Source organism: Stigmatopora nigra, chromosome 4, assembly GCF_051989575.1.
Source record: "Stigmatopora nigra isolate UIUO_SnigA chromosome 4, RoL_Snig_1.1, whole genome shotgun sequence".
Lineage (NCBI taxonomy): Eukaryota > Metazoa > Chordata > Actinopteri > Syngnathiformes > Syngnathidae > Stigmatopora > Stigmatopora nigra.
Genome location: NC_135511.1, coordinates 5,276,726 through 5,303,368, shown reverse-complemented (window position 1 = coordinate 5,303,368; position 26,643 = coordinate 5,276,726). Strand labels below are relative to the sequence as shown.

Sequence of the window (26,643 nt, the reverse complement as noted above, 5' to 3'; positions counted from 1 at the left end):
GAACTAGTTGTCTGAAAACATCCGCTTAATGGAGGAGCTCATAATACGAAATGGTAGGGTAGAGGGGGTTTAAAATGACGAGAAAATGTGTTTCTCACTCTGCTTTAATTTCGGAAGTTTGAGCCCGACGAGATTATATTGTAATATTTAGCTGTTATATAAAAATCACGTGAAATTTCTAATGGGAACTAACGACAACAGATCCACGTTTGATGACTCCCCTACAAATATATGCACCGTGCATCCTTCCGGATACACCAGGAGAACCTGATTATGACAAGGATGCATTTTCGCTTCCTATGCAAGAAAGTAGTAAATGAAACGTGACATTTATTTGGTGAAACGTCGTACGATACACGTAAGATACATGTTTTAGTGTCCGAAGTTGATGCACCTTGTCTATCTGATTGTCTATTAACGGAACATTCGGCGGGAACTGCAAACCTGGAGTAGCGGTTTAATGTTTTTCGCCAATCTGTACAAGCCGGCACAGTGTATCGTTTGTTTAAAATGTGTTCTGCATAATGTGAGTATCCTAAATTAACATTTGTGAAATGTCGATCAAGGGCGGTGCGAGTGTATAGCGTTTCGGCCTCACAGCTATGGTGTCCTGGGTTCAAATCTAGGTCGCGTCCATGGTGGACCAGTGGCGATCCGTGCATTTTCCAGAAGCGCCTTCAATTAAAAAAAAAAACTTTAATGTCATACACAGCTGCGTATAACGAAATTCAGCTATCGGAGTCAACCCAACCCTCAAAAGCTATTTTATGGCTATAAAACCCCTACTGCAGCTACAGCTGTGACACAAAAAATCATCAATAATGACCTCATACAATTGAAATATTTAGGAATACAGCCTTATTTTACTCACCAAAAATCCTTTTTAACTGTAGACAATATCCATCCTCTTTTCTTTCCTCCTTCTTTTCTATTGCCATCGAAGCTAATGCTTAAGTCGAGCCTGTCCTGTCGTATTCCTGGCATACAGTTTTATTTGATTTAGTGCTGAAAATGTCCGTTCCCGGTTGCGACAAGCACAAACTTTGGAAGTGTCTGACCTTTCTTAATGATGTCCAGCTTTTTTTCTTGAAAAGTCCGTCTTGAAAATGGCTTTGACAGTAAATCTGCAAACAAATCAATTTCTTCTCCTTCAGCCATTGCGGGTGGACATAGCCGCTATCAAATCAACACAGCAATATATTTGCTTTTCCAGCTCGCTCCAGATACAATTTGGTTGCTCTGAGTAGTCCATTATATCGCCTGCACAACTTATTGTGAAGGCCGTGAGGCATATTTCTGATCCTGGCAACAAATAATGGCTGAAATGTGATTGGTTAATGCCACAATATGAAAACACATGTCTGGGAGCAGTGCAACCAGTGGGAAAAGCCATGAGAGGAAGCTAACAGACAATTTGGAATTATTTAATATTTATTCAAGGACAAAATATAATTAACATCAGTCTTTGATTCAGATGTTTCTTAGGCCAGCAGAGAAGGCCTAGAAGGCCCTGACGGTACACCACTGCGTCCACCTGTGTGGAGTTCGCATGTTCTCAGCGGGCCTGCGTGGGTTTCCTCCGGGTGGATGTAAACTCCCCTCAGGTGAACCGACCTGTATTCGAACCCCGTACCCCAGAGGTGATTCATACAGGATGTTGCAAAATAAATGCGATAATTGTTTACTTTTTCAAAGTATAAAAGTAAACTACTGCACCTCTAATTTTGAATGAAAAACAAGCTGTTTGAAAATCAGTATGAAATTGAACCCTTTTAGGTATTTTAGCGTGCAAATTCCATTTACGACTATCCGTACATTGTATTTGTTTGCTTGCTTGCATTAATTGAACAACTATGAGACAAAATGGCCAAAAAATTATGACTGGTGTGACTGTGGTGTCCCATTAGGCTCAGATTGGTGACGATGCGGTGGCTCAGTCCGCTCTTGCTCCTTTTTGTGTTTTTGCTGCTTTTTCTGCCTTAATGACTCAATTTGGTGATTCTTAAAAATCCCATTTACTTTGATTTGCTTTTGTACTTTTTGCTTTGTTGTTCTGCGGCCTTTGCGACTGTACTGTCTAACTTATAATGCCTTTTCTTGCTACTGTCACAATGAATTTTCCTGAATACGGGATGAATAAAGTTATCCAATCCAATTTGACAGTGTTCAGTATGTAGATGATTGCAGACCTGTGTGATTGTTTGTGTGTTATCGTTTTTCAGAGTTTGGGATGGAGAGCTGCCCTCCAGTGTTCCAAATCTCAGGGATAAAAAAATATGACAAGAAGAGAGATTTACTCTGCGGAATTAAACATTTGAATGGAAAATATGACGGGGGTTCCGTAAGTAATGCTCTTTCGACACTGCAGGTGCTGCAGGTTGGTTGGTGTAAATGTCAATTTTAATAGTATTTCTGCATTTTCTTTCAGATGTACAAGAGCAATTGCACTCATTTAATAATCCCTCAATTTTTGCCCAGTGAGAAATTTTTAGCCTTCTGTGCTGCAGGTTGGTTGGTCACCATAAACATTTTGCATATATTATATAAGTTGTGCAATGCAAGTTGGCAGTAAGAATGCTACATTTCTGTGTGTGTTAAGAAAACCATTCTCCCTTATACATGATTGTAATTTGTAACCATCAAATGCTAATGCAGAATAATAACAATGATGTGACAATCTTCAGAATAGCTATTTTCACCTCACAGTTTGTCATGTTCCACTTGAGTTTTCTTTCTTGTATATATTACACTCAGCCGGAATGTTTTACACCACGTACACTTTACAAAAAGCATGAATTAACCTCAAAGAATGAATTCAACCTGATAAATTTTGTCTGAGAATGGAGAAATATTTACTTTCACTCTAGTTTCATTTTGTATTTCAATTTTCAGTTTGTATTCACCCTATGACAATGCCTCCTCCTTTCAGGAAAGTGGATTTTGACTCCAAATTACGTCCTGGACAGTGTGGACAATGGTTCTTGGCTCCCAGAGGGACCTTATGAGGTGTCCATTCCTTCACATGTCATGAATTGCCATTCTGTCAGAGACTGGCGAGAGAAGGTGACCAGTGGGGCAATTACCGGAGCGTTCCAAGGGTGGAGTGTGCTTCTGATCATCCAAGATGCTGCCTTTTCAGTCATATTCAAACGGTTGTATAGATAACATGCAGATACTACAAAGACATGTGGAATCTATTTTTGAAGCTTTTTTCCCTTCAATTTTCCCAGGGTGTTGGAAGCTGGTGCTGCCATAGTATACAGCGATCCCCCTCCCACTCACGTCGCCATCACTCACGTCCTAGCCAAGCCCATCACACAGGAGACACGCTCTCACAATGCTCCTTGCTACCCTCTTAGTCACATTGTCCAGTATCTCTTCCAGGTAAGCAAAATAAATTCTCAATGGCGCCATTACTTTAAAAGGACTGAGTTAGCTCATCCCATACCATTGACAATAATACATTCCAAATCCCAGTTTTAAGGAATTTGGTATCTAATGTTGTCAATTGAAGTCAATGAGTTAACCGTTGGCATTAGATAGTTGTGCTCCAATACCACTTATGTCCCATTGACAATCCATTTTGGTTGGGAGCAATCAAAAGATGTGAAATCTGAGTCTTTTTATGGATATTTTTCATATTGAAATGACTTCTATTACCAATACTGTTTATTAAAACCTGTTCACTTCTGCTTTGTGACGTGCAATCCATTTCATCTGGGATTCCAGTGATAATTAAAGAAAAAGACAAGACTTATTAAGGCGGCCCTTTTAATGTTTTTAAACCACCCATAAGTTTTCATTATTGGTTTAACTGGATATAAGTACGTTAGCACGACCCTTTGATACATACATCCTGTTTTATGAAATACATTTAATTTTGGTGTGCCCCGTAGTTCTTTTTTAAGCCGCAGACTGATCTTTTTAATCAGAGATGGCTTTAATTGGTTTTATTTTGTATTGATATCCTGTGGTAGAATGATGTAGAGCTATCAACTTCTCTGCAATTTCCAGAGTTTACCCAAACAAGTAATGCAAACTCTGGGACTCCAGAGTACCTCTCTAAACTTTGGAAAAAGAAAAGAAAAAAAAACAATTGTTACTTAAATTTTTTTTAAGCAACCATTTTGGAAAAGTACCACATTTTAAATTTATATTCCCAATTTTCATAAAGGAAGTAAGTATTATTAAGGCTAACTGAACCACTGCTCTTTTCGTATAATTTCCGGGGTGGTTCCAAAGGAAGTAGGCGTACACAGCACTGATAATTCTCATCAAAATGCCTGCTCGGGTTAAGCACAAAATTGATGGCAATTTGGTTGAAACTTCTAATAAAAAACCCAGACAGTCGCACAAGTTTATTGGTTCGTTGAAATGTCCCTTTTTGAATCTACCAAGAGGACCGACATTTGCACATTGCACAATATGCATGTGCGACTTCAGCGTGACACATGATGGAATTACTTTAAAACGCACGTAAAAGGATCCAAACACAAAGATGCAATTATTTTCATTATGCTGTACTTTAATGCTGTTTGCCAAAACATAACATTTCAAATTATGTAAAAACATGATGTAACAGTTTGATTTAAATTGGTCTTATATATATATATATATATATATATATATATATATATATATATATATATATATATATATATATATATATATATATATATATATATATATATATATATTATTTTTTTTTTTTAAATATTTTTTTTAATTTTTTTTATTTCATTTTTTTTAATTTTTTTTACTTTTATATATATATATATATATATATATATATATATATATATATATATATATATATATATATATATATATATATATATATATATATATATATATATATATATATATTTTTTTTTTTTTTTAATATTTTTTTTAAATTTTTTTATTTCATTTTTTTAAATTTTTTTTACTTTTAATGTCGCTTTTGCTTCAATTGCATTGCATGTACGCCGGAAAAACTCGGACAATGGTACTGCTGAAAGGAGGATGGCAGCCCTGATGATATATTGGCTTAAGCAATTCTCACATCTAATGGTGATTTTTATGTCGGTTTGTAAATATTCATGACATTGTATGAAATTGTAATTTTTGTCTTTGGCAGAGAAATTGCGTCAACATGGACTTGAACATAAGTAATGATAATGATGCAGATGAGTCTGTGGAGATTGACCTTTTGAAACTAGAGGTAGACATCAGGGAATGTGCCATCAAACAACAGGTGGGTTTTCAGGGACATCAACGGGCTCTTTACAACAATTTGAATATGAAATTAATTTACTATGAAAAGATTCAGCTATTCAATCATATGGTTATTTTTGGACTGTGTGGAGGTGGGGTTGTGTGTCTATATCCTTTCAAAAAGCATTAATTTCTCTGCTCAAATAGCCTACCAAGAATTGTAACAGTTTGATTTTGCTATCTATCCTAGGGGCGACCAAGATTTATATTTTCAGAATTTGTAGATTATAACAGGCCCCGTTGTCCTATGTCACAGTCACAGGTATGTATTCACACATCTTTTTTTCTGGACTTGTATAATGTGCACCTCTAAAATAACCATGTGAAGATCAGGTCATTCAATTTCCTTCATGCCATACATTTCAATGGAAAGTGACATTGAGGGCAAGGGCGTCTTGTCCTCTGGTCACTGGTCAGCTCATCTTAGTGCTTTGATTGGCATACCTATTAACATGACTGTCCTGTCTGTACCTACCCCAGGAGGATCACCATCAGATTGCTATTATTAATGCTTGTGTATTCCCATTCTCCATCTTCAAATTTAAATGCTTTTAGGCAAGAATTGACAGTCACTGGTGACCCTCTCTCCTTCCCCTGGAAAGTTTTCGAGAGCAATCATTTCCAAATTCCATTTGCCATTTTCTCCAATTTTTCACCTACATTTCGTCTTTTGCCTGTGACTTCTAGTTGATGTGCTATTTTCTCTTAGGAAGCTGAAATAGCAAAATTCCGCAACATTGGCTCCATGATAGACTGTGGGCTCTTCATGAATGCCTTAGACACAATCCAAAATACTGTATTCCCAGGGATTGTGCCTCCAGCGTCCTACATGGTGTCTCTCATAGAGTACGCACAGAAGGTAAGATATAGAAGCAGACTTGGTTCATTTCTTGGAGCTGTGTCTTTCGGGCAAGAAAATGTGGCATAACTGGTTCTAGTTTCTTAGGTAAAAAAAAATCTGCAACCTGGGATTTATTGTTTTCAGTCATCAAAATTATATTGACCGCACCATTATTCTCTCTTTTTCATGTATAAGGGTACTGCCACTACAGTCTTCATGCAGCGCTTTCAGGAAACAATGCATCGGTTGCTAATTAACATTGCTCCTTGGGATAAGAAGACGTTTTATAGTCAAGTACTGCAGTGTCCTCACTGTAAAAAAGGAAATTGGTCTTTTTTAGAGACGGCCATAAGGTAAACTTCCTAACTTTTTTTTCTTTTGTTTGACACACCACCAAAGCTCCTTGTGTGAACAAAGTCGACATCTCTTATTGAAAAAAAATGATCTTAAATTCACAGCTGAAGGGTAAAAATGATTAGACATCTCTCATCCTCAATGGCAATTGAATAGTTCATTCGAAGTCCTTGTGGCTGTTTGTTAAAATATTAAATCAACAAATTTCAGAATAATATTGCTTCATTACAACTGAACAACAGCAGTTCTAGGCTATAAATATTTTTTTTAGGTATGGCAATTTAATGTGGTGTTTACCAAAAACATTTTCAATGAAGGCCCTACCACACTGTTAAGAAAAAGAAAAACAAAAAACACTGACACTTGAAATTTTAAGAGAGCCTACTTTGCTTTGTTTCTTTGTTTAGTTTTGTTAGCAAAATTTAACATTTAGAGTTAGGGGGTTTTATCATCTTAATTTCTGCTCATTAGTAATATACATTTTGCCCCAAAACCTGATAGTTAACATTATAACAACATATGCTAGTTAACAGCGTTAAATTAATGAGTTAAGAATGCTTAATTTACCAAGCTACTCAAGAAAAAAAATTGAGTTCTGCTCACTTAAACTTAAGTTTTTTTTGTTTGTTTAAAGTTTTTTTTTTTTAAGTTTTATATCTACAGTATTTTCCCGAAGAATTGCAAGGTGCATGCTAGTGAGATGACATGTAACTATTGACTGAAATTTCCCAATTTCTGGAGTGTTTTCCCTTTGTTTCTTTCTTTAGTTACTGCCTGTCAGGAAATGACACTTGTCATCAACTCCCTGGGCCGGCACTGCCAACTCTTATACAATTCCACAGTGATATTCTGGCGTTTTTTCTGAATGTCTTTCAAAAGGAACTCAACTCAATCACCATGGGGTACAGCATACATTTTTTAAAACTGGATTTCTTATAGGGTGATATTTGAGAATAATAATTGTTATTTGTTATTAACAAACCTATTCCTCAGGGATTTTTTTCATCGTCCAGAAACAGAAGTCCGTAAAGTAGTAACATCGGGTTCTTTGCTGTATGGAACCTTTTGGACCGTGTGGGAATATGTAACTCTTCTTTCTGGCTCTGTAAAAAGACTCATCGAGCTCATAATGAAGGCTGGGGTAAACAATTTAGAATGCAGGTCAGATAGTGCTATTTGAAGTTTTCCAAACTAAGCTGTTGTTTATCTTCCCTAAAGGACCTTGCTGACAAAGACGAGCAGAAATGGCATATTTTGGCCATCCTGCTGGACCTTCTTTCAGTATTGGTGGAGTTTTGGTGCACACAGCACATAAAATTGAACCCCAAACTTGTTGAAAAGGGCTTGAAAGATTTAACTGAGCACTTTGCAATTACAAGTCAAAGTAAGGAAGCAATACAGATACAACATGTAACATTTATTTTAGTATTGAATTAATATACAATACTACTTGTCATGTCGTATAGGCTGTGGAAATTATGATTATTATGTTCTTTCCCATAGCTCTATCTTCAGCACTTGTAGCAGAGATGATTGCCAGAATTACCACAAACAGGCTTAAATTGCCATTGGTGGATGCAATATTCCGGAATATGTGCTCCAAACATGGAACTACAGTGGAGGCTGGAACTCTGTCTCTCAAGAAACTGGTGAGTACATTTTTTCCTTATTATTATTATTAATATTTTTCTTGTGGGTGACCACTCTCACTCATTTTTACTTTTATGTCTTTTTTTATAGTTGTTGTCCTACCTACCTGCTCTGAGACATTTAGCTCAGAGTCATAGCTGGACACAGGGCACCACCAACAGCTGCAAAACCTCGGACACCAACTCCGAGTAAGATACCTGTCTCCAGTATTTGTAATCTCACTGGTGAGATAAAGTAGATTGCAAAATCCAAACTCATTTTGATAATTAATTAATACCTTAGAGAGGTATTTTAAAGATTTTTTTTCCTTAATTATCTTTTTTGAGCATCTAAAATCATTGCCATCAGCAATAAAAGTCCAGTTCATTTAAACCTGGAGGGAGGGGAATTACAATTTCTACTAAATAGAGGAATGGCTAGAATGAATCAAACATTTGAATTGATTAAACATTTATTGCACTCGATTGCAAACAATGAATTAACAAAAAAAATGCCTTCTAATTTCTGTACCCTGGAAAAATAATTTTGTGACAAAATAAATTACAAACGTACGTCTGTTGCTTTGGAAAGCAATGTATCGTTACCTAGTATACATAGACCAACTTTTTTCTACACAGCTAAATTGTTATCCCATAGTTACAAAATATGCCAATGAGTCAACTTTTCCTAAACAATATTGTTGTTTAATTGACTATCAAAATAATTGTTAGTGGCTGCTCTACAGCAGAGGAGTTTGGAGTGAGTTGTGCCATATCTTGAACTGAATTGTGATCAACCCTAAACCCAATGTCCTTCCTATCCTTTCAGGATGAGTGATATGAATTTACCTCCCCAAAAATATTTCCACATAAACAACTTGTATGGTTTTCTGGATAGCAGGGGGTAGCACTAACAGAATTTTCACCCACTCTACGTGTGCGTGGTGATTTTTATTGCTGCTTTTTTTTCTATGGTCAGTTTTGCTTCCCTTATCTCTACTAGATGTGGGACTAGAAAAGATTATCTAAATTATTCAAATATGGTAGACACCTTCACATTTTGCTTGATACCAGACAGACCTCAGCTGTTCCAACAGCAGGAAGTTGGTGTGTAGAAGGGTTGGAGTCATCAGGGAACAGGTTTATGTATAGGCTACTAGTTCAGGTTTTGGCCACCACCTGCCTTTCTAACGCTCCCTCCCTTCCGCTTCATGCGTTCTCTCTGCTGCCAATCAAGAGCTCACATTTTATTCGTTCACAGGCAGGGCGACGCAAACGAGCACAGGCAATGTGCATGGAGGAGATAAAAAAGTGCCGAGGGCCACGCGCAATCATTTGACCCTGAAAGAAAGAATGGAATTAAAATGACAAAGTGTGTGATGAATTGAGAACAGAAACCCAAAGGAAATCTTGTTTCCTCCATTTCATGGCTGAAGCTTGGTTATATATATTTATTTAAAGAATGATGACTCTCATAATCAATTAACACATCTTTTGTCTGGGAATCTGACACGCGACTCAATCTTGCTCTGCGCTGTTTAGAAACGTTTCAAAAGATGTGCCGCTGTGACTCGGTATATTTTAAGAATCTCTTTATGTTTGAGAGCCTCGCTATTTATTGTGAGGGCGATTGTCACACAACGCTTTCAGCAAACGTCAAAATATAAATAGCTAAATGTTACTGCAGCTTGTGAAGGTAAATGGTGTCAGTTAGTTTTCTTCTCCAACTATCTTTAGAACTGAAGATGAAACCTTTTAGAGATCTAAAGAGTGTACAATTGCAAAGGAAATGAAGAGGAATATAACTTGTGCACTCAGTTGAAGCTGGCACAAACAAAAAATCAGTTTCACACTGTGGGCCTTTTGGTAGAGAAGCATATTGTATTCACCTTAAACATAAAAAAGTCCTGGCCATTTTTCAAATTAATTTATTTTTGAAAACTCAGTTTTTCAAGTGTATTTATTCTAGGGGTTGTGTTTTGAATTACCATATTTATAAAAACTGAGCAAGCAATATTTATCAAGATACTGGGAAGTTTTGCGTGGACTGCATGCTCCAAGTTCTAGAGGACCCATGCTCACATGCACACAGAATGCTCTTCGCAAGACATTTCCAAGTTTTTCGATAACAGCTGCTTGCTTAATTATTTTTTTTAATTATTATTTTTCCTGAGGCCGGGCGCCACTGGGAGAAAAATTATTCAAAAAACGAGCAACTGGCGGTTATCGAGTTACTTTGAAGTCTCACCCGATTCAAGACAGTAGGACCCCTGCTCGCGTACACACTTGCCATTCAGTCTTTGCAGCGCAATCAAGTTTTATTTCAATCTGGGGCAAAGATAATGGGAGATAGCCCAGTCATTAAGTCACATTAATGGGATTGTTATTATAGTTTGTCGACCTTATGCAGGCAACTCGTGCATATGCGTCACTTCAGGCCAATATGCCACTTCTATTTGCAAGATATTGCAATGTTTGCCCAAGAATAGTTTAACAGATTTAGCTTTGTCCGTGCATACAAGATGATTCCTTTTAAATGCATTCAGGCTGGTTATGTTGTGACTCAACAGACGGCCAGGGGACTATTGAAACTATTTTTTAAAAATTATATAGATATACTGTGGTCCTTTACTACTTAGCGGCTTCAGTACATCTCAGATTTTATATTAAGTATAAAAAAGTTCATAAAAATTCAAACGAAAAACGAAAAAATGGGTGATCGAAAATGGCGCAAGTCAGGGCCGCGCTCCTTCTTTGGCGTTGAATTCAGGTGGGATATTTATTTGCCTTGAAGATAGTCTATGGTTGCCTAATATCTAAATGTACTTATTGCAACCTTGGTCATTTTAAGTGAGGAGTCTGCCTCGGGCCCGAGGTACATGTTGCTCTCCAATGGACTGAAAAAAGGTGCACTTGCTGTCCTCTTACTGTCAGCCTCCTCACCAACCAGAACAAGGGTGTGCTTGGCGACACTGCCTCACTCATTGACTCACACACATCAGCCCACACGCTGACGCGTTGAGCGAGTGTCTCCTCAGCCTTGTCCCCGCTAATAACAAGCTACGTGACAGGACGTGTGTTTCCCCCTCGGTGCCGGGAGCTCCTTCCTGCCTTCTGAAACAAGCCAATTACCAGCGAACAAGCCGCCTCCCTGTAATACTGATAGCATTCCGCTTCAGCGCAATGCACACGCTCACACCTGTCAAGGCTCCATGCAGGCAGATCCCACGTACCTGCTCGCAGGACTACTGACAGCCCACAGCTATTAGCACGCTGCCACTTTGAAGAGGCTTCACTTTCTTTCACCAGTTATTCCTCTTAATGTGCTTGCTCGCCTACAATTCTCCGGGTCTGCATTTCAGGCGTTAAGTAGGAGGAAAAGTGCTTTGTAACAGAAATTGTGTGTCTGTGTTTAGGTGTGCGTGTGTTTCACACCAGACGGGTGTGGAAGTTTTGATATAATTCAGTGGCATGGGGAATTCATTTGCTAATGGGGATTGATGGATGTTACTTAATATCCCCACCCTTCCAGTGACATAGACACCCATTGAAAATGTTACTTGTTAATGTGAATCATGGATAATTTCTCATTGAATCAGTACCTTGTGTATTCATGCCTATTTCCATAAACCCTTGGACTGTGTCCTTTGTGTCCTGTCCAGAACTGTGAGCTCACTGAAGAATGAATTCGGCAAAGAATGCACCCCAAGAGGACTCAACAAAGTTAATGCAGCAGGTAGAGCTCTCCATTGCTCTCTCTTTTTCTCACATTCACACAAAAACACTATAGCTTCAGGCTTTTAATGGACTGAGGTAATGAATCAGGTCATCAATAAACAAAGTATTGATAGTGGTCTCCATACTTTAGGTTTATTGAAAAGGATGCAATGCATGGTAATGTCCATTTGTCACATCTTGTCTACTCCAAGGGCTACTATTCTGCACATGATAAACAAGTTGCGTCCCAACTGTGATACCTTGTCACTGCTTAGGTGACCATGTAAAATTTGAATGAAACTTATATGTAAACTTTAGGTTAGCCGGGGACAAATTCATACACAGTGGTACCTCGACATCCGAGCACCCACACATACGAGCATTTCAAGATACGAGTAGAATTTCGAGCAAATAATTATCTCTATACCCTCGAACATTTTCGAGATAAGGGAAAGCCATGTGGCCAAGACATAAGAGACTGTTTATCATTGTAGCGTACTGTCTTTTTAGCCGCATCTCTTTGGTGTATAACATATCTACGAGCATGAATCATTAGATTACATAGGTAGGAATGTTTGACACACCAAACAATACTAAATATACAACATGAAGAGTTTCACCTCAGACCTTTTTCAGGGACATTAAATGTAGCAATTAGGGAAGCGCTGCAGATATACAGCGGCTTCACTGGTGGAACTTGCCGCAATTAAAGCCGTGGCACTCGGTGTGAACTCTCGAAGGTGTCAGAGCTCATCTCTCCGCTGCTTCACCTGATCAGAAAGGGCCCATGCTGGAGGGGAGCAGGGCGAAGGAGAGCTGAGGGGGGTAGGAGCTTGGGAGCACTGAGGCTTTGGGCGTGTGTTGTTTTTCCGCTACGTGATGTCTATACTAATGCGGTCGACATTAATTTTTGATGAACCATCGGCACAGCTTCCTCCCCTCTCGCCCTCTCATCCCCAACCCCATCCTACCCCCTTTTGCCTCCGTTTTCCCACAGCTGCTTTCACCCACATGTATAAACTTGCTTTGCTTATGCGAAGCTTCTTTATCTCTTCCATGGAACCTCTGCATCTATCTCAAAGAAGCAGTCAAGGGTATCGTTTTTTGGGGGGGAGGGATTCCCCCAAGAAATTGTCCATTTGAGTTTCATATTTGCTTCTGGACGCTCAGCAGAGATTTCAGTTGCAGAATGTGGCATTGAACATGGAATTGTTTAAATTTCACATCTGAAACATCTGATTGATATTCACACAACATATTACATTGAGAGTTTTTATTTTTGTCTAAAATGCTTTACTAAGTCAAAAGCCATCAGTTGAGTTCATAAAAGCAAGTGCACATCTAGCAGTATTCATCTGTTCAGTGGCAAACTTTATGTTGCTGCTTCCAGAACTTGTTTCCTTTTTGCTGAATCTTCATGTTAGTTCTTAGGCAGGCTTTGTGTAAAACTACATTGCAATGAGTAAGTCTCAAAATTATAATTGATAAAAACTTGTATATTGTAAACATAATTCAATCTTTATTGGGCACACTGGTGCAAGGTAGTTGAGTTTGAGCACTTTAGACACTTAAATTCTGCAATGGATTAACAGCTGAAACAAACCAATTAAATTACCATCAAAAAGCAAGAGTAACTTGCTAATGCTGAGCTAGATTCAATTGATTAATTGGCTAAACATTCACACATTTGGAAAATTTCGCATATACCAAGTGTCTGTATAATGGCTTTAATCTGAATATACCTTTTAAAAACACTTGCTTGTACATTTTTGGAGCACCAAATTTGAATTGCCAAACTCAAAATTGAAGCATTTTGCTAACCATTGTCACTATTGGACAGGGCTTATTGGCTCTCTTGAAATGTATTTTATTTTAATCCTTGGCTGATGATACTTTTCTAACACATTCCTGTGGCGAAGGAAAGTATAACATATAGTTTCAACCTTTTCTATTTTAGTGTGAAACAGGGAATTTATAGAAAGGACAATCAGATTTATCCTTTCCGTGCTAGTAAATGGTGAGCATGCAATTACACCAATAATGGAAGTGTTGTGTCCAAATTGGAGCCATTAAAGTGATTTAACAGAGCGTGGATTGGCCCTGGCATTTGCAGGAATTTGTACACACGGGGTCTAGTGGAATGGGTGTTTAATCGCTGTTTTTTTTCCCTTTTTTTTTTTTAGCTCAATAATGGCTCACAACTTTGCATAGAACTCACAGTGCTGCTTATTCATGACGCTCTGCAGGTTTGGGCCAAAATCTCACTGTTTGGTTTTGAAACAAATTTGCTGTTGACATCTTTGTTATTACTAACAAACATTTGGATTTGTAAATGAAACATATTTGAAAAATATAAATCTCCGCGTTACAAGGACTGCCAAATAAAACACTTCAAATGTTGTGTGGCTACAAAACGATTGGATAAAATTTAGAGCACTATTTTGGCTCATGGACGAAATTAACTTATCGAGTTGAATTCTCGTTGGTGGCTTTCACTTCGGTGCTTTAGGAATGTAATTTTCTCCATTGTTTGGATTTCTGTTGTAGTATATTCGCCTTACGGGTGTGATTATTGGGCACCTTGTTGCTTTTTAAACAAAATGTTCTTGTTAATTGTGCGTTTGTATGTTTCCTGATCAAAGGTGAGACCCTCCTCCACCAAGCATGCAAGAAAAACAAAGTGGACGTTGTACTTAGCATTCTGGCGTCTCCAGGCGTTGATGTCAATGTTCAAGGTAAGACCTTTTTTATTTTGGTCTCAATCCCCCACCATGACATCAAAGTTAACATTTTGCCAAAATTTAAAGAGTGCATCTTAAACAGTGAATCATTCCGAGATATCAATTTGTAGATTTTCTTACCGTATTCAGTCAAATACTCTTGTCTGCTCAGGTAAAAACAATAATTTTCATGCCTGTCTGATCTCTTTTTCAAGATATCTATCAAAATAACTTACTAATTGTTGTTTTTTTTTTTTTTTTTTTTTTGGTGACAGGCTAAGCTACAATTCAGAAGTTCAAATAGTGTGCAAGAGAAAAAGTCATTCTAATATTATTTTGATTCATTTGTTTTCTGAACCATTTATCCTCCCAAGGGTAATGGAGGGTGCTGGAGCTTATCCCAGCTAACTTCTGGCACCATTCGGGGACACCTTGAATTGCTAGGCAGCCAATCGCAGAGGGCGCAAGGAAACAGACAACCATTCACACTCATACCCAGGGACAATCTACAGTGCTCATCCAGCCTACCTTGCATGTTTTTGAGATCTGGGTGAAAACCCACCCAAGCCTGGGAAGAACATTTAAACTCCACAAAATGAGGCCCGACCTGGGACCCGACCCTTGACACCGGACCTGTGAGGCCGACACACTTACCACTGGGCCGCTATATTATATTTAGCTATTATATTTAAGTATCATTGAACATATGGTAGATATATTATTATATTTCCATTCCAATTTTCAACATTTTAAATTAATATAGTACACCCCTTGTTTTCTTATGTCATGTCATATTGCTCAGAAAGTGAGCGCTCTGGGCACTATAAAGCTCTAACAATGTTACACTGTCAAATCCTGAGAAACAAGTGTAAAAGGATCTGGAAATTTGCTGCTTGACCAGCAAGCAATTTTATACTGGTGAGTAATTGGATTTTGTATTTTTGCCTTCTAGACAATGTGGGCTGGACCCCTCTGCATGAAGCATGTAACCATGGCAGTACTGCCTGCGTGGAGGCTTTGCTACGTCACCGGCCTACCCCACTGCTTAATTTTATGGTGGATGGAGTCAGCCCTCTGCATGATGCCCTGGTCAATGGACACTACGCCATTGCTAAAATGCTTCTGGAGGCTGCAGGTAGGTCATTTAAAGAGATCTGTGGGAAGTACATTTGAACTCGTTAAATAGTGCTTATGGCGCACAAGTTAGTCATAAAGCTAAAATTTTAAACTGGGAGAGTCAACACCACACAGTGGCCAGTCAAAACAAAAATACACTCACACAAAACTCCGTGCCAGAGTTAGGGGACACCCTGAATCGGTTGCCAGCCCATGGCAGATCTGCCCAATTATATTTTAAATATAATTTATTATGTGTTTTAATGGGCCCTTGATAAATTTGAGTGTGTTAAGAGAGAATAAAAATAACAGATACATGAAACAAGTCAAGGAGCCCCACTATATACAAAAATGATAAGAAGCAAAGAGACGCATTCATTTTTGCCTTGGCCCGCGTGTTCGCCACCCCTGCAATAGTGCTTTAATTATCTCCAATACATGAATATGGTCTGAAAAGGAATTGTTTTTTTCCATGGCAAACCTTGGATATGGACCTCATTCATTCATCTTCCATACCGCCCATCCTCAAAAGGGTTGCGGGGGTTGCCCGAGCCTAACCTAGCTGTCCTCGGGCGAAAGCCAGACTGCACCCTAGACTGGTCGCCTTTCAGTCGTAGGGTACACAGAGAGACAACCGAACATCTACACCCACAATCATACTGCCACGAGCAGGAATTGAGCTTGCGGCTTATTGAAATTAATATGGTCATAAATAGATTGGTATTGAAATACATAGACTGTACTTTGCAACTGCACCAACCAACTTTCACCATGTGTTCTCGATGCTACTCATCTACTAAGTGATGGCTGATGTAATCATATATCACCCACATCTCACTGATGGAGTCATATAATGTGGAACTAAAACACTTGTCTGGCCAATACGCTGCAAAAGGAGCCAATCCTTTGGAATTAGCTATTTAGTTCATAATTTACTACAGCAGTTGGCTGCATGCAGTTATATGGCCAAAAAACACAGCCGAGCTTATTGGGAGCTGAAATGTGTGGATTTTGTCAGCACAGCTATTTTGATTGTTTATAGCTCTCTGCCAATGTGACGCCAAACTAATTTGGAGGTATGCAAGTATATCACCATACTTAGCAGTTGCAAGAACAAATAGATAGTCGATAGACGTTGAATCCACTTGAAATATGTCTCAGATGGTGCAGATGTTCACAGATCCAATCTCAAAAAAATACTCTTTGTGGGAAATGTCTCTAAGTATTCTGATATCCATGGTAATAGTTCCTTTAGAATTTAGAAAATCTTTGAACACTGATTCAGATGGTTAACTTAATCCACCATTCACAGAGGATGAGATAAAGAACTCGCATTTTGTTTTCTTTAAAAAATAGTCGACCCCTGCGGTGTTTTTTTGTGGATTATGAAGTTTGTTTTTCCCCCCCTTTAACACGTGCATATGCTCTCCTCTGAAATTTTTTTTTCCGAGGATTATTTTGTCCAGCGGAAGAAAGAAAGACATTTCTCTTTGCTCTCAGGCAATTAAAAGAGGTTAGTGGAAGAAGCAGCGCCTGCTTTATGTAAAATTAGAGTGACAAGTGAAGTACATGCTTGTGTTTGTGTGTGTATGCATGCCTGTGAATAGAAGATGTTTAGTAACCTGATATGGGGCCGGTTCACCACACGGGGACGTAGGTTCAAAACAATAAATAAAAAAAAGCGGTGAGCAGAATAGCTTCAGTTGGAAATGAGCTGCAGGCTTTACCATTCAAGTTGTCTCCTGACTTTCTGCTTTTTCCTGACACCTGATGGCCTTGTCGAGCAGATTTTGTGGAGAAAGCATTCATGACTTCAGGCTCCAGTGTCTCGAGTGGGCTTTTTCACTAAACTATCTTGTAGGCTTAGGCATCCTTGACCAATCTCCTTTCTTTAACTATTGTCTTGAGGGGGGTAGACTTTTTGATCTGGTAACAAAAATATAGTTTTGTTTGGAAAAAACACACCTAAGACACTTTAACAAGTTGCCAAAGAGACTAGTATATTGATATTTGGCCCTTAAATGTTTTTTTTTTTTTTTATTAAACAAAAAATATAATTTATTTTCTATTATATATTGTGAGTTTTAACTAGAGTGGTACCTTGAAATACGAGCGTAGTGCATTCCGGTACTGAGCTCGTATGTCGATTTACTCGTATCTCAAATGAACATTTCCCATAGAAGTGAACTAAAAACAAATTTCAATCCTCTGCAAAAACAGGATATTGGTTGAGAAAAACATTTTTATTTGTTATAATTCACCATCTATTAACAGAGTAACAAATAACTAGTGATTATGATGTTTAATAGTACTAAAATTTGATGGATTTTGTGGAGGGGAGAGAGAGAGGGAAACAAAGAGAGGGATAGAGAGAGAGGGACAGAGAGAGAGAGAGAGTGAGAGACTATTTGCATGGCAACACACTCGTAACAAAACAAACTAATTTAAATGAACTTGGATTATGATACAGACACACTCAAAAATAATTTCATATGACAACGCACCGCCCAGGGATTGTAGAGACATTACACGAGGGAGTTGCGACGGAATAACACAGTGTCCATGTTGTTCTCAAAAGCAGCCTCTTGCATTGGCCAGACCTGGCTGTATGACCATATTCTAAAATGTCACTTATCTCAAGGTAAATATTTGCTCTAAATTGTACTCGTATCTCAATTTGCTCGTTTGTCGAGGTATTACTGTGCAAAATTAGAAAAAATACTATATAGTCATTTTATTTTTTGGGTTACATTTCCTGTTTAAAAAATGTAAATACGGAATAGCAATAAGTATTGTCTGATTTATGTTATGCTTGATAAAAGTAGTTTTTTTTAAAGATATATATTACATATTTTGTTTGATGGAACAATGCTAGTCCTGCAGTAATATAATTTTCACGGTTCTGCTTTTCTCAGCTCATTGTTCCAATGAATATTTTCAGCCAAAATGTAAAGCCCAGAGTAAATAAGATAAGTCGACTGCCGTGATTATTCATTCATTTTCTTAACCCCTTATCCTCACTAGGATCATGGAGGGTGCTGAAGCCTAGCTTAGCTAACTCTGGGCACCAGGGTGGGGACACACTGAATTGGTGGCAAGCCAATCACAAAGTGCTTTCATGATTAATAGACTATTAATATAAATATGGGTGACAGGCCTAACAGAAGGACACAGTCCCCCAATAGGAAGCAGGCTAGTAGGCCAGATGCCTTTTGCCTATTCCACTTCTTCCTTTTTGTAGAGCCTGATAGTGCCTCCTGGACATATGTTTTTTTTTCCCCCCCGAGGACCATTCACTTTGTCGTCCTGGTTTCCAACAGGCGGGCTGAGCCAAACTGGCAAGGTTTGAGTTAGGCCAGAGAGGGCAACACTGGCACTGGCACACCAACAAAGGCTTTGTTTCAGAGTGATCTCACCCCTTTGTAAGCCTGTCTGTTATAAAGCCTTGGCCTGTCTGTGCGTGTATGTGTGGTGGGTCCCTTCAGGCTTATGGACCTGGCAGGGAAAAGATGCCACGGCTGAGGGCAACTCTCAACCGTCCTTTCCCTTCGTCTTCCCATTGCCCAAAGCCTCCTCACATGACCCTTGTCTGCAAGATGCCTCTTTAGCAGGTGGCATTGTTGAACTATTGCAAATGTTCATGAATAAGATGAAAATTGACCTAATTTTGAGCAATTTGGACGAACAAACACATGTTCATAGCCAGCGAGTAAAAATGGTGCTGGGATCATAGTGACTTGCTACCATTTATTGAACTATCAGTGTTACACTATTATAATTCCCAACACAAATATGCAAAATTCAATGGCACTGATTATGTTCCAAACAACTTTCCCCTAAAAATACTGTATTCTCTTTTGCTCTGAAAATAATATCAAAATATGTAATTAATTTACACAGTACCTAATAATTCTGTATAATTTTCCATAAATCCCATATTATTAAATGTCGCAACAAATACCTACTCTTTTAAAAATCCAAAAGATTTTTTCATTTGAATTGAATGCTTTTGTCATTATAGAAGCATATTGAGATTTAAAGCATCACCATGAAGTGCACAAATAAATAAGTAGTCACAACATAGATAAGTAGTAATCATAGATAAGTAGTCACATAAATTAGGTACAAAAGGTATGTACAAAAAGTGGTTAGAGGCCTATGCAGTTTTAGTGCAAGTACGAAATAAGACATTGGTCTTGATTACGCCCTCCTAATTGCAGAACTGGAGTTGTATATGGTGACGGCCCTTGGGAAGAAGCTTTCCTTGAGTCTGTTTGTCTTGGCTGTTATGGTCCTGTAGCGTCTGCCAGAGGTTGGACAGGTGGAAGCCGGGATGGGTATTGCCTTTTATGATGATGCTCTTTGCCCTTCCTAGGCACTGGGATTTGTAGATGCTGAACAGGGGAGGTGTGGGGCAGTTGATGATCTTTTGGGCTGTGTTAATCACCTTCTACAGTCTTTTCCTGTCTGCTTCTCTGTAGCTTGAGTGCCACCCTGAGATAGCATAGGTCAGCATGCTCTCAATGGCAGGGGGACATGGGCTTTTAAATACACTTGAATGGTTTAATCCAGTGTTTTTCAACCTTTTTTGAGCCACGGCACATTTTTTTACATTGGAAAAATTTGTGGCACACCACTAACCAAAGATTTTACAAAATGACACTCTGTATAGTATATTTAATTACAATATAATTTCTCAATTTATTTATACTCAGTCAGTGTGAAACCTGGGCCTGTTTAGATGAACACAAAGCCGATATCCTGGCAGGAATAGTAGAAAGACACACACGAAGCTCTTCTTCAACAGCTCTCAGTCTCTCTCTGTTTTTAGTTTTTATAGCAGTTAGGCTTGAAAAGCTCAGCTCACACAGATATGTTGTGGAAAATGGGAGCAATGTCAGAACAGCTTTGTTGGCCAGAATGGGGAACTCCTTGGCAGCAGTCAACCAAAAACTGTCCAAAGGAAGATCAGCAAATCTTAGTTTTAAACCACGATCCTGTCTCAGTTCAGTTAGTTCCTCCTGCTCTTGTAAAGTCATGTCCTTTCGAACAACTGATGCCGAGCTGTATGGGTCCCTAACCCCGTCAAAGCATTCAGTGGAGGCTGAAGAGAAATAAAATGACAACTTCTCCTCAAGACTTTTCAAATGTTTACCTATTACCTCAGACAGTGCAGCAGTGTTGCTTTGCTGTTTGTCTGTGAGTGGGAACATCTCCAGGTTGGCACGTTGCACATGTTGTTGCCAGAGGTGCACCTTTAAACGGAATCCATTTATTTTATCTGTGCTTGTAAGCAGGTTTTCATTTCGGCCCTGCATCCTTGTGTTCAGTTCATTAAGATGATGAAATATATCAGCCAGGTATGCCAACTTTGCGCACCACTCATCACTTGCAAACTGATTTGAGTAATCAGACCTCTCATTTGTCAGAAACATTTTAAGTTCCTCTCGCAGCTCATACACACGGGTCAGCACCTTACCGCGCGACAACCATCGGACCTCCGTATGGAGCAATAAGGCTTTATGCTCCGCTCCCATTTCCTCACACAGAGATGCGAATATACGGCTTTTCAGAGGTCGTGTCTTCACAAAGTTCACCATGCGCACCACATCGTCCAACACAGGAACCAGTTCTACTGGTAAAGTCTTCGCAACGAGGGCCTCACGGTGCAAAAAACAGTGCGTAATAATCAGATCTGGGTTTCTTTCCTTCACTCTACTCACGAAGCCTTTGGTGCGCCCGACCATGGCTGCAGCTCCATCAGTGCACACACTTGTGCAGTTTTCCCACGTAAGTCCTCCCTGGTCAAGATATTCCGATGTGACCCGAAAAATTTCCTCTCCAGTTGTTTTTTCTGGCAGTGTCTTGCAAAATAGGAAGTTTTCTCTAATGGCATCACCATCCACAAAACGCACATTGGCCAAGAGCTGAGAATGTCCACTAATATCCGTAGACTCGTCAACTTGCAACGCAAATTTCCTACTGATGCGTATCTTTTCCAAAACATGGCTTTCGATGTCTGTAGACATGTCATCAATACGCCTGGCAATTGTGTTATCAGAGAGCGGGACTTTATCTATGTCTTTAGCCGCACCAGGGCCGAGCATCTCGTTGACAATGGCTTTACAGGCAGGTAGTATTAATGTCTCTGCCACAGTGTGCGGCTTTTTTGATTTAGCAACAAGTTCGGCGACTAGGTAACTAGCTTTGAGCGCTTTCTCATTTACCTTTGTGGTTTTTCTCATAAACGTTGCCTGTTTCTCTGTGTTTACATGCAGGCGAACAAAATAGTCTATCGGCTTGTTTTGAAGCGACGGGTGTTTCGTTTGGAGATGGCGTTTAAGCTTGCTTGGCACCATGGCGCTGTTGGATAGCTTCTCGCCACACACCAGGCATAACGGAATAGGTGTCGTCTCATCCCCGGTGAAAGTAAATCCAAACGAAAGATAGCTTTTACTATATTGCCTTGAGCTCACCGTCTTTGCTTTGTTTTCTCCACCACTCATACTAGGGCCTTTATCCGGGTCAGAATCTTGTCCAGGGCGCAGTTCGGAGTTTGCAGTTGTCCTTTTTAAAAACTTCTCCATGACTGTCACCACGGTGCATCACTAATTTTCTTGGCGGAACGTGTCAATCAACTACGTGTTGCCACACGGACAAATATTACATTACGCTGCCAGCCTTTGCAGCACGGACATTGGACAATGACATCATATTTGCAGAAATCTATTAATAAATGTTAATTTAAAAAAAGGATATTGGATAATTTCTCACGGCACACCTGAGGATCTCTCACGGCACACTAGTGTGCCGCGGCACAGTGGTTGAAAATCACTGGTTTAATCAAATCCAAAAATGTTGACTAGATTTGTTTTTACAGTCAATGTTGTTTTTGTTTTGTTTGCAACCCGTGAGAGAGAGAGCTGCAATAGCAGGGGTGGCGAACAAGTTAGACACTAAGAGCAACATTTTTAAACTGTGAGAGTCAAAGAGCCACACCATGCAGTGACCTGCCCAAATAGACAGACACACACTCAAAAACACACAATAATACCATAATTACTCATATTGACAGTAGTTGAACCCTGGGTTATAACATTTCCTCTTACAAAACAACAATGTGTTACTTCCAGTATAAGTGTTCACCCCCTATGTTCACATCAAATGCAGCTATACACAAATATGATAAGAAGCGAAGAGCCACATTCATTTTGTCCGGCAGTCGCATGCGGCTCGACAGCCGTATGTTCACCACCCCTGTGCTATAGTATGGATGGTGCCTTGTATTGGAGACAAACAAATCTTTAGTGTGTGATTATAATGATTCATTAATCTGGCTGAACTGAATATTTCCAAAATTCATAATCAGACTATAACCTCTCCAAAATTCTGGTCATAAATCTGTGAAACCCTACACAAACGTTTGAGGCAATATTTAATAATGACCAACCTTCAAATACTTGTGTCCATCCCAGATATACATTTACATAACACATAGCTAAATTAATACATTTCAACCATTTAAGCATGTTTGCATAAGATCAGAAAAACTCCATTTTGTCACTCCCACTTAACAAATCTAAAAAAAATCTTGTTGTGTTTCTCATTGATATTTGGCAACCCAATACACTGTCATTTTAGTTGGCTAGGCTGTCCTTGTTCTTGCTTCACGGCACTAGAATCTCCCCGCCGACTATGATGTCTTGCCCCTGGCTGACGTTCACTCACTCACCATGCCTATTTGCAGGCAGTTAAGGAAGGAAGAGACGCTTAATTTCTTTTCAGACAAGAGAAACAAAGAGGGAGAGCAAGCATCTTCTTTTCCTCACTCTTGGCCTCTTTTTGCGGCAATTTTACCCCCTCCTCCACTCGGGTTTTTATATTCCTTGTCTTCGCCTGCCCTCTAAAGGCCAAAGGGCTTTGCACTCAATGTGTTTCTGAGTACGTTTTAGACTCCACGAGTTCACTCGGCATGTGCATTCCTCTACCATAGCTGCCGAGAATACACAGGATGGTGTAATTACCCTGTGCTCCAGTGTAATCCCCCAGGTGGTGTATTTATCTCCACCACAGCATATGTGAAATCCAGTGTCAACCTGAAATCACTGTGCCATCCCATAACTGTGTATGCAGGTTTGTGTAGTAATCATCATTGTTTTGCATCTATCAATATGGGAAGTCATTTGACTCTAGTAGTGTGAGTAATAACATTTTTATGCGGTTAGACAGTTGAAGCATAATATTGTCCAAGTGATTTGTAGTCAATGATTGATCATACGACAGCTTCAAGTGAACAGTTGGAATTTGTTCATTGGTTGCCATTGACAATGACAGATGTTCAATTCTCCAAGTTCAAATAAATAGGACTTTTATTGCCGTCAATGGCAGCGAAGACTGGAGTAGAGATTTGAATGCTAAACTGCCAGTCAGTATCAATTTTAAGCACTCTGAGCTCCAAGCTATGCTGCAAGGGCCCCTTGCTTCTCCACACCAGCGCTATATTTATGTCAACTGCTGTTGACACAATGACAACAGTTTACGCTGCAAGGCATGAACTCTCTCTTTGCATCTTTGTCCATACCAGTGCTTACTGTCATTTAACAGAAACCGGTGCCTTTGTACAAAAATCACACCCAAATACTATGATAAATACATTGAAAACACATGAAACTGTCAAATTGACCAACCTTCATTATAGTATTGTACCTATGTTACTACATTGTACTATACTATATGAAATCTTCCCAAATGAATGTAAGCCTGCTGAAAGCACAAATATCCTCTTGCCGTCTCCCGTCCTTGTCTGACCCTCCCCACGCGTTGTTTGACCGCAGCATTTAAAAACATACTTATGTACACGTTTATGTAGATTAATTCCACAAGTTATGCATATTTTTGCCCCACAGTAAAAGATAGATGGGCGCTGACCTTGGCAAATCCACAGCTACTGCACTCGCCATTAGTTTCTGACCTTTTTTAAAAGTGTCATCTTCAAACCAAGTGACTTTTGTAGCTTTGCACATTTTCCAGCACAAGTGTAATGCTCCGACCGGGAACAACTACCAAAATGGCTTTTGACAGCCCTTCACCTGTTTGTGTGTCACATTTGAAGCTGTGCACTCACACACATGAGTGGCGAGGCTGAGCAGTCAAGTGGCCTGAGAGCAGGTGGCCACAAAAATGCTTCTGTAAAAACGCAAACAAAAGGGCTCGTACTTGACTCACAGGCCTGATACTGTCGTTCACTAAGACTCAGAAAAATGGGGGCTTGAAGTCAGAATTGGAATAAAGTGAGTAGGCGCAATGGGAATTAAAACACTCACTTGACACATTTTTAGTACTCACCCAACATACAGAGCTAGTGGAAGTCTGCCCCTGGGTTCGCTTCTCCACTTTTGTTTTTCTAGAGCCTGATAGTGCCTCCTGAACCTATATGGTCTTGATCCACTTTTAATTTTATTTCAAGGTCACTGTCTTGCAATGGTTTTACTTGCTTATGTCTGCCAGTACGCACTTCAAAATTCAGAGAGAGAAAGAGAGAGGGAGAGACCGAGAGACCGAAACAGATTAGCTTTGGCTGCAATTAACAGTGATAAACAAACCTAATCAGCTCTGAAATTGTACTGTTTTTACATTGACCACACAGTAACTACTATACAATCACATTCAACACTCAAACTAAGGATAATCACCGTCCTACTCTTGTAACTCATTGGCTTCCAACAACAGCATTGCTACCCTCCCTATTAAAATTGATTGGATATCTACTAGTTACAAACTATAATTTAAATTCCAAGCAAAAAGAAGAAAAGAGCTGCATGATTGGACATCATCAGTGGCTCTGAAAGAGTTAATGATATTTAATAAATTTGCTCATTGATTGTCTTTTTCCCTTAAATGTTTAATATTTTATTATTATCTGTCATTATTCCTCCAGGTTCTGATCTCCTCCAGCAAACGGATAATAAAGGCCGTGTCGCATTGGACCTCGTCCCTGATGCGAGTCAGAAGGCAGAGCTCATCCACAGCGCTCAATTGGGTGACTCCAGCCTGAACTCTCCTGAGATGTTGAATGAAGACGTCCTAGAGGCGGCCTCTGGTTTGCTAGCAAACCTGCTGGTGTGCTACCAGGATGAAACCAATCTGTCCGACGACATGGTGTCAAGCGATGTTTGGCGCACGTTGGCAAATGCCCTTGAGGCACACCCGCTCCAAACAGTGACACTAGACTGGACCGATCAGAGAGCGGTAGGCCTGGCGGGTGACGTTGAAACTCTGCTGGAGCTGGCCAGAGGGAAACACTCAGACCAGGTGTGTGAGGCAGTGAAAGCATACAAAGGAGAAAATACCGTCCTACTCATGCAGCTCCTGGACAATCTTCAATGTCAAGGAGAAATCCTATTGGCTGAAGTAAACCCACTAAAGTAGGAAGCATTGGAGGCCATAGCTGGCAGTCACAAAAAGGTGAATATATTTTTTTATACAGTTCTCCAATCTCACTTGCTTATATATATATTATTTTCAAGCTTGGTTGTTTCTGAGATCAAAAGCTCCACTTAGATTTCAACACATTAGCACAATTCAGAATAATAAAGATAAAAACAGATTTAATGGTTTTGCTTTTCTTTTTTCTTGGACACACATCAGATGTATTTCATTGGGGTGTGAAAGGAGTTGATTTTTTTTGTTTTTTTAATAAGGCAGCCCACCTGAGCTGCTGCACTCTGTCACAGGTTAAACACATGATGGGGATGTCGCAGGCAGGCACAAAACATTGCAGGCAGACACACAAAAAGACGTCTTTTAAAATGAGGCAGGCACAAATACTTTAGAGTCAATATTAGACCGTCAACAAACATACGTATAAAATACACCCATTATTCAATGAATATTTAGCTATGTACAGAGTTTAAAAATAAATACTAGTCTTATTTCAAGTGGGTGCAAAAAGAGTTTTTTCTTTAGTCGGATCATACATTCATTTAGAATAGGGGTGTCCAAACATTTTCTT

At 39.3% G+C, this 26,643-nt stretch overlaps 1 protein-coding gene across 5 annotated transcripts; it reads left to right on the top strand.

Moving 5' to 3' along the window:
* Positions 1 to 18: 18 nt before the first annotated feature.
* LOC144195672 (SMC5-SMC6 complex localization factor protein 1-like) lies at positions 19 to 26,243 on the top strand. 5 transcript variants are annotated; one of them, XM_077715470.1, is made up of 20 exons: positions 60 to 358; positions 1,475 to 1,640; positions 2,223 to 2,341; positions 2,429 to 2,507; positions 2,930 to 3,152; positions 3,231 to 3,384; positions 5,120 to 5,236; positions 5,447 to 5,518; positions 5,966 to 6,115; positions 6,293 to 6,450; positions 7,219 to 7,353; positions 7,445 to 7,592; positions 7,670 to 7,835; positions 7,955 to 8,100; positions 8,192 to 8,289; positions 11,742 to 11,815; positions 14,439 to 14,531; positions 15,469 to 15,651; positions 19,853 to 19,969; positions 25,570 to 25,702. In XM_077715470.1, the coding sequence occupies exons 2-19, from the start codon at positions 1,550 to 1,552 to the stop codon at positions 19,930 to 19,932; spliced, it is 2,286 nt and encodes a 761-aa protein (XP_077571596.1). In that variant the 5' UTR covers positions 60 to 358; positions 1,475 to 1,549; the 3' UTR covers positions 19,933 to 19,969; positions 25,570 to 25,702. The 5 variants fall into 5 exon arrangements, with proteins under 5 accessions (XP_077571593.1, XP_077571596.1, XP_077571592.1 ...); XM_077715466.1 differs by lacking the exon at positions 19,853 to 19,969 and having other exon boundaries at positions 1,475 to 1,604; positions 25,570 to 26,243; XM_077715465.1 differs by lacking the exon at positions 19,853 to 19,969 and having other exon boundaries at positions 25,570 to 26,243.
* The last annotated feature ends 400 nt before the right edge of the window (positions 26,244 to 26,643 follow it).